This window comes from Haemaphysalis longicornis, unplaced genomic scaffold, assembly GCF_048455015.1.
Source record: "Haemaphysalis longicornis isolate Haplotype H1 unplaced genomic scaffold, Haemaphysalis longicornis Haplotype H1 scaffold_2, whole genome shotgun sequence".
NCBI classification, from domain to species: domain Eukaryota; kingdom Metazoa; phylum Arthropoda; class Arachnida; order Ixodida; family Ixodidae; genus Haemaphysalis; species Haemaphysalis longicornis.
The window spans coordinates 224,804,209-224,812,823 of NW_027526295.1; the positions used below are offsets into that span (position 1 = coordinate 224,804,209).

At 43.0% G+C, this 8,615-nt stretch overlaps 1 protein-coding gene across 1 annotated transcript; it reads right to left on the reverse strand.

Moving 5' to 3' along the window:
• Positions 1–3,034: 3,034 nt before the first annotated feature.
• Positions 3,035–4,396, reverse strand: LOC144170017 (cuticle protein 10.9-like). Its single transcript, XM_077699505.1, has 3 exons — positions 4,348–4,396; positions 4,200–4,253; positions 3,035–3,684 (listed from the first exon to the last, which is right to left on the reverse strand). Exons 1-3 carry the CDS (start codon positions 4,357–4,359, stop codon positions 3,244–3,246), a joined length of 507 nt encoding a protein of 168 aa, XP_077555631.1. The 5' UTR covers positions 4,360–4,396; the 3' UTR covers positions 3,035–3,243.
• Between the last annotated feature and the right edge of the window lie 4,219 nt (positions 4,397–8,615).

Genomic DNA, 8,615 nt, shown 5'->3' on the forward strand with positions numbered 1-8,615 from the left:
CGAAGATAAATGACCAGCGGAACTGTGAACACCACGCAGACAGACAGACAGACAGACAGACAGACAGACAGACAGACAGACAGACAGACAGACAGACAGAGCAACTTTATTTAGCCACAGCTGGGGTGACTAGGTCGGCGACGTCTTCTCCGTCGTCCTTCGGACAGCAGAGCCCCTTTGTTGCAAAGAGTGCACTTCATTACTTATTTGCACCTACTAACGACGGCCACAATGGCTTTCTTGTCGCTACGATATACATTGATCGGCACGCGGCAGACGTTCATGGATAACGTAAAATCGATGCACGTACGATGTGCTATGTGTTTAGCTGGGCTGGATAACTGTGGCATCTCAAGCCCCATGTCTCTAACAAGATACCAGTAAACCACTCCCATTTTCCTTTCGACGCATCAACATTGAAATCACAGACTACGATCGCGGGGATGGTGGCGCATCGCAACTAACCCGCGGTTCGAGAGCAGTGCGCGACGATATTTAACGACTTCTGCAGTGTTCTAAATGCGAAAGTGTAATTGTTCAGTCGAATGGTAGAGGCGCTTTTTTTTCTCGACTCGCGTTATTGATGGGAGTCGTCCTTGTGCCGTTTGAGACGATTCGCTTCGCAACCCACTTCCGCCTTACTTTTTCGAATGGCTTCTGTCTGTCTCTTACGCGTTGCCCCGCTGCTCGTTCCTTCAGCCAAGTACTGAAGAGTTAACGACGATGGTGGATGCTGCTGCCTGTCTGTTCGCTGGTTTGGCTGCGTTCTTCTGCTCCCTTACTTCATCTGCGGCGTACTTTACTAATTAACTTCATCTGCGGCGTACTTTACATTTTACTAGTTAGAGGCATTTTTATTGATAATGTCCTACTATAACCAGTGCTCAATATTTACCTTTTTTATTCTTTCTTCGTGCTCATTTTAGTTACCTCTGGTGCATTTACCTTGTACTGATCGCTTATTTCTAGAAATGGTTAAATTGACTGACGTATCACCTGTGTCCTGCAAACAACTCCCTTTCAAACAGTGCGTAGGTTATACGTGTCGAATTGTTTAAATTTATTCTTTGCTATTATTCATCGGGGTCGTGTTGTAGCTCTTAGATATAGGACCCTCGCCTGTATAATGTAACTTTTGTGTCACGTTTTCGTAATTACTAATAAACCGAAAGAAAAACTTGATACAAGTGGAGATGAGTTGAGCTTTGGCATCCAGGATCATCCATTTCACATCCAGAAACCAATAGAAACAGCTTTGTAAAATCCCGCTAAACTTGCCCTCACCACTAAACACTTAGCCTAGCCTAGGCAGAGCATCGCGCAACCTAACAAAACCTAGCAAAGCGTAGCGAAACCGTGGAAGAAGCTAGGTCGACCCAATTTCCGCTCTTCTTCCAGCCTTGCACCACTAGCCCAACCTGCGCCAATTTTTAACACGGAGTCGTCTAACGTTGAGGTTGATCCGGGGGTGTTATCAACAAAAAATTAAAAAAAAAAACTCCTCCGGTGAAAAGCGACCGGCCAGACCCTCACGCAGCAACGTGGGCGAATCCAAACCTTGCCTAGCTATGACGTCACTGCGCCGACGCGGCGACGTCGCGTCGCCGGCGAGTCCCCGCGCCGGCGACACACAGCTCCTCGTGACTCGGCTCCCAGAACATTGTTTAGACTCCCGCAAAAAATGAGTCGGCCGAAGAAGTATGTAACTCCTGAGAAAGAAGAACCGCAGAGCGAACGCCTTCATGTCACTGCTCGAGAGCATATGAGACGGCTACAATATAATCCCGAGTATCGCGCCGAAGCCACCGTGCCTACACGGCAGTGAACAGCGGAAGATCCGGAGTACCGTGCTCGGGACGTGGAGTACAAGCGGAATCGTGCGTACTCGGTCATTGTCGTGAGTGTCGAACGTAGCGCCGTATTATTTTTTCTGCACAAACGGTGCAGTGCGTTATCCCGTGTTGCATTGTTCCCACTACCATTGTGTTCCAAGCTGCTGTTTCTGCGCATGTTGCTTTGTTTTGTTTTCTCAAAGAAACCTCTAATTTCTGTTTCTTGCGTGTCGGCGTCGTATCTTCGTGCGAAGTGAGGCTCGCGAACTATTCCCACGTGAAGGAGTTTCCTTCAAGACCAACTTGTCTACGTTGAGTTCGGTTCGCGACTACGAGAAATGAAAGATTGCGATGCAAGTTCTTCGCGCTAGACTAGCAAGAACATCGCCAAACCTAACAAAACTTAGCAAACCATAACAAAATCGAGCAAAATGGAGCAAAACCCGAAGAAGCTAGGCCGACCCCCATCTCCGCGGTTTATCCAACGTTGTGCCATTAGTGCAAGCTGCGCCAGTTTTTTCCACCTAAACCAAAACAAAAGAGCCTCATTTGATTCCAGATCCTGTGTATATCTAGGCACATGCGCTTTAGCTCTCTGAGAAAAAGAGAAGAGAGAGAGAGAGAGAGAGAGAGAGAGGGAGGGAAAGAGAAGCTCTTTATTGAAGACTAAATTCAAAGCTGTATTCTTGCTTATTATGTTGCAAGGCTGGGCACTCTCCTTTTGAATAAAGCAAACCTTTACATGCCTTCACTGTTCGCACATGTCCAAATTAATGAGATTTTAACCTTGTTGGCATACGGAAACTGCCCTGCTAATTATGACTACGTTACAGTCAGCTGTCACGTACATTGAACCTGTGTTTCTTTTCATATGGCCCAGGAAACAACACTTCGAACCACTACAAAGGATATAACGAAGACTGAACAAGGCGGAGTCCCCAATATAGTACGTAGCAAAGGGCCCTCACGACTTCTTTTCCACTCGCCATTGTAGTGCTGTGAGTACAGCATATCTAATACCGGGATTCTTTCACGTGCTTGAATGTTCTTATTGGGCGTGAATTCGCACCAAGTACGATGAACGACCAGTGCACATTCGTCATATAAATCCATGGCCGTGTGGGTGTTCTAGCAATAAGGAAAAGCTATATTTTCACAAATTAGGTGCACAACTGTGGCTTAGTAAACAAACAGGACATACATGATATCTTAAATATGCTTTATTCAAAATCAAGGCCCAATGAGCGCATTCTAACGACTGCAAATTTCACTATTTTGACCAAGAAGGAGAAAACCAATAACCCGCTTCAATTTTTGTTGGTTGTACACAGCTACTGCAATGATTTAAAATCCAAAAAATATATCATGCCTATCTGGTAATAACTTATAGATTTAGAGGTTCTTCAACTGCTTAGGCGCTCTTGGCAAAGGCGAAGGGGCCTGGGTGGACAGCGGTGTAGGTGAATGGGTGGGCAGCGAAAGGAGCGGCGTGGACAGCGTGCACAGCCACGGGGGCGGCGTGGACGGCGTGTACGGTCACTGGGGCCTGCACGGCGGTGACGGTCACTGGCTTGGCCGCGACTGGGGCTGGGGCGGGGGCGACCTCGACGGAGCTGGAGGAGTACAGGGCGTCGGCGGGGTTGGAGCTCTTGGTTCCGGGCTCGTTGGTCTCGACGGTGGCGTGGAAACCGTCGGCGTCGGCGGTGTACTTGACGGTACGACCGACGCCGCTGGCGTCAGTGTAGCTGTAGGAGCCGACCTTGACGTTGTTGGCGTCGCTGGACTCGTCACGGGTCAGGCGGGTGCCGAATTCGTCAGTGGTGTCGTAGCTGAAGCTGTACGGCTGTGGTGGCTGCGTAAAACGAAAGGCAAGCGGATATATATGAGGCGTCACTGCCCGTATACGCCTGCAGCAAGATCAGCGAATTACGAAGTACCCAAGGCGTCGTTTATTGCAAAGAGGAAGCACTGAGATGTGGGTGTAGTAAAACAAAGACCGTTTCGTTACAAGTGCACAGGCTTTCATTCATTCTAAACGGCAATATTGCTCGCAGCAATAGCAGCGCAACAATTTCACACTCCTAAACAATTGGCCATAACCAGAGACCCGCGTAGCATCAATACAATGAACCAGAATCTAAAATGGTTCGAAGTTGGCTCAGGGTTGAATCGTCTTAATAATGTGATTTGCCCATTGGTCTTTCTGTAATGATAACGAATGTGCCATCTATGGCCCTTTCTGGCGCATAAATATTCGTATTTAAGGACGAGACATTCAAGGAAGGTACAAAATGCGCGCCTCTGTAAGATGGCTGTTGCGACGCAATTTAGGCCAGGAATAAAGTATAGGAGTATATAGAAACTCACGTATTCCTCAACAGGGGCAGCGGCAGCGACGGCTACAAGGGCGACGAGGAGGGCCTGTGACAGGGAAATAAGACGTGTTACTCTGTTAGCGGCCAACCATTGCGGTATACTCCATCCAATGTGGCTGTGTGAATAATCCACGCTATACCTTGGTGAACATGGTGGCTGATGTAGTACGGCTGTTCCTGGGATCAGAACGAACTGAAGAACCCTGGCAATCTTCTTTGCTTTTATAGTAACTCTGTAGCGCATTCCTGAATCGCCCATCGGTGCTCGGACGTGATCCGGTAACAAAGAGGGAAAAATAGAAGGAAATACACGAGCCATGCTACGATAATCGACAGACGATAAGTGCACAGGCAAGAGTGTGTGCAGACGGCAAAGACCTTTGCAAGGCCGGCGTATAACCCCGCTACCCGGTTGTCGAGAAAAGTGGAATTCCATTCTGGAGCTTTTCAAGGTGGAGGTGCCTTTTCTAACATTCAATTAAATTCAACTTGTTCAATTCTATTCAATTTTTATTTTTCCAGAAAAAACAACAACATTCTGGAAGGGTTCAAGGGCTAAAAGCTGAGTATTAACAGCTTGACTGGGCCCGAGAACCCTAACCAAGGCATCACGATTCCACTATAAAAAAACAAAACATTGTCACAATACATTGGAAGTACAACAAAAGCGTTATACAAATATAATGCAACCATATAATTTTAAAAAGAGCACCAAAGGATAAGTTTTACACTGGTACATTAAAAAAGCAATATGATAGGTCATGTCACAATTTTGAAGATCACCATCCACAAATACAATGAAATACAAAATCAGTTCGGAGGAGAATACAAAATACAGCCACTTGAAGAAAAAAAATGCAGTACCAACAAATATTTATTGTTTACAAACGAAAAACGGTCTTAGTTCCTGTTTTGAGAGCTTAGCAGAGTCTTGATATTTATTTAGTAGAAATGGCGGGTTTTGTTACAATGACTGCAGTTTGTAATTATTGCGAAATTTCGGAAGAAATCAGGGCTCACTGCTTCGTGTGTTTAATGCGTTTACTTTAGATGTTAATACAGAAAGATTCATCAAAAATTACCTAAAGGCACAATTCGAGAAATAAAAGGAGTGAAGAATACGGAAATCATATATATATTCAACTCTGATATTGTTATGTTGTAAAAAAGTAGTATGCGTTGGTGACAGATAAACAAGGTTGGCAATATAACGGATAACTTTTTTTTTTGCAACTTAAGTACTTTTCCTACGTTTCCTTTACTCGTTGTTTACGGAACTAAACTACAGTAACTGACCACAGAATGAAAAAGCGCGTAGTAGACTTGCAGTTTCGCTTTCACAGGGAGTAACTGTCGACAGCGCGACAGCACTCCGGCTGCAAGAGAGAGCTTACTACATATATTTTTACGTGCGTGTCCCAATTAAGGTGAGAAGAGAATGTGACACCAAGGATTTTATGTTCGTTGACTATTGCAATATCCTGTTCAGCATATTTAATACTCTCGTGAAGTCCGATAACTCTATTTTTTGCTCTAGATATAATTACTTTTGTTTTTAATGGATTTATTCTAACAAAGTGGGACCTTTACCAAGTTTGTAGCTTACTGAGAATTTCGTTGCATTTTCTTGTTATACTAATTGAATCGGAACGAGGAATAAGCATTGTGCTGTCGTCTGCGTATATCACGAATTTTTCAACTGAATCAATACGTACAAGGTCATTTATATATACATTAAAAAGCAATGGACCCAACACGCTTCCTTGGGGCACGCCATTCGATATGGGTAGAAGGCAGGACTTGTGGTTTTTAATATATACCGACTGACTCCTGTTCTGTAACTATGATTGAAGAAGAGACAGAGGCTTACCACGAATGCCACATGAGTGCAATTTACGTGCTAGAACATCATGGTTAAGACACTCAAATGCCTTACTAAAATCAATAAAAAGACCCAGAGTAAACATATTCTTTTCAATATTTTGTAATATGCATTCTTTAATTGTTAATAAGGCTGTTTCTGTTGACCTGCCCTTTAGAAAACCGAATTGAGAGTCAGATAGAGTATTTTTGGCATCAAAGAATTGCGATATCTGAAAAAAAAATTACTTTTTCTAATCCCTTTGAGAAGACAGGCAATACTGATATCGGTCTATAATTGTTAACATTTTTTTTATCGCCACCTTTAAATTATAGAGTTACTCGACTTTTCTTCATCTCGTTAGGAAATATGCCAGATTCAAAAACCAAATTGAATATATGAGTAAGTGCAGGAACAATTACTGGCAAAACATACTTAACCGTTTTTATTTGCATGTTATTAATATCTAAAGATTTGCTATTCTTTAAATTCATAAATGTGCTGAATATTTCCTTTTCATCAATGGGATTTAGAAATATAGTATCGACACAAGCGTTAGCAGAAGTTAGCTCACTCGATGATCCGCTGACGGAGACGTTAGCGTTCATTAAATGGTTGTTGAAATGATCGGCAAGTGCCCTACCGGAGAGTTCACAGCCATTGTGAATTATCTTTTCAGGCGCCACATTTTTCTTTCCATGGCCTAATACATCATTTATAACCTTCAAAACCGCTCCGACATTGTCGGCAATATGCTATCTTGGCACGCTTGAGCTCGGCATTCAATTTGTTTCTCGTTTTTTAAACATTATCAGCACATTTGGCGATCGCGTGCGCAGGAATGTATGATAAAGCTTGTTTTTGTTTTTTATCATCTTAGCATGCAATTCCGTGATCCAAGGTTTTCTTATTTTTTTGGGCAGCTTAATGGTTTTGAGAGGAAAGTGTGTAGCATATATTTGTTCAAAGGCTTTGATGAATTCACCGTAAGCGATATTTGCATCTGTTATATTAAACAACGGAGACCAATCATGTGCACGAATGTCATTTATGAATGATTACAAGGCCTCGTCAGATACATACTGCAGAGTAAATGGTTCATCGCGATTATTGGAATTATGGGTTTCTAGATTAAATGACATGAACACAGGACAGTGGTAACTTACATCAGACACTATTGTACCAGCTTGCGAGACATAGGTGTCGATATTGGTTATTAACAGGTCAAGACAAGAGGAAGTACAAGTGGTAACACGTGTTGGTGTGGTAATCAAATTTGTGAAGCCGTTAGACTGAATAGTACTCATAAAGTCGTTGGCTACATCGCAATCTTCTAAAATGTTTATATTGAAATCACCTCCTCAACTGAGACGGAAATTGTTTTTGTTGGCATATTCCAAAAACCTCTCAAATAATTGAATAAATTGGGACGAGTTTCCATTCGGGGGCTTATATACGACAGATAGGACGTCTAAATTGTATTTCAAAGTCAAAATTTCAAAATCAGTGGTTATAACAGAGAATTCTGGAACTATATCATATGTATAGCATCCATTCACATATACAGCGAGGCCGCCTCCACGTTTGTTCGGTTGGTTTATAAAATAATTACTATAGTCACTAAGACGCAGCATATTACTATCATTATTATACCATGTTTCTGTTAGCATGATTATGTCAAATTGGGAGGTAAATTCGCTAAGAAAATATACTATGTGGTCATTTTTATTACACGCGGAACGAGCGATAATGTGCAAAACGGAGTTTTGTGGTTCGCATAGAAAATGAACAGAATGAGGCAAGACAAAGTCAAAATAATTCGTCACAGAGAATCGAGTGTAACATCATCAGCACTACTCTAGAGCAAGTTACTATGCTGGTGGCGTAATAGCAGGCGGAGCCGAGCTTATCTTTGCAAGGTCTGCTTCGCAAGAAATGCGCACAGCATCAGAATCTTCAGTCTGCTTTGCGAAAACTTTTCCATTATAGGTCCATACAGACTTCCAGTGATTGTCATGTTTTCTTTTGACTGCCATTCCGAGCAGCAACTTCACTGCAGGGCACAAATTCCCACGATTCATAATGGTTGAACCCAAAATAGTTAAACTGTTAATCTAGTTATCATGCCAAGTGTCAATGAGCCACTGGTCATTTTGGCTCTGAGCCATTGATCATTCAGTGATGTCGTTGAGGGGCCGGAAAGCTTTTGTCATAAACGCTTTCCTTTGCCCTATCTAAAATTATAGAGCGGTAGCCGGTCTATTTCTCGAAGGGGCAGTTTTTTGTGCGCTATCAGATGAAATGATTGTAGTATTATTCAACTTTCTGGGGACCCAAAAGCCCACGTCTATTCCAAATACCAAATCGATCAAAGATCACCCCGTTCTCCACGCTACCTTTATGTAGCCTCAGCCCGTCAGCATCTTAATTAATTAAATGAAGAACAAAAATATTTATTATTAGAAATAGCGCTGCGAACTACTGCCGGGCTATGAAAAAATGCGTTTCCTGCTCTAAAAATTCTGCCTGTTAAACATCGTATCACGC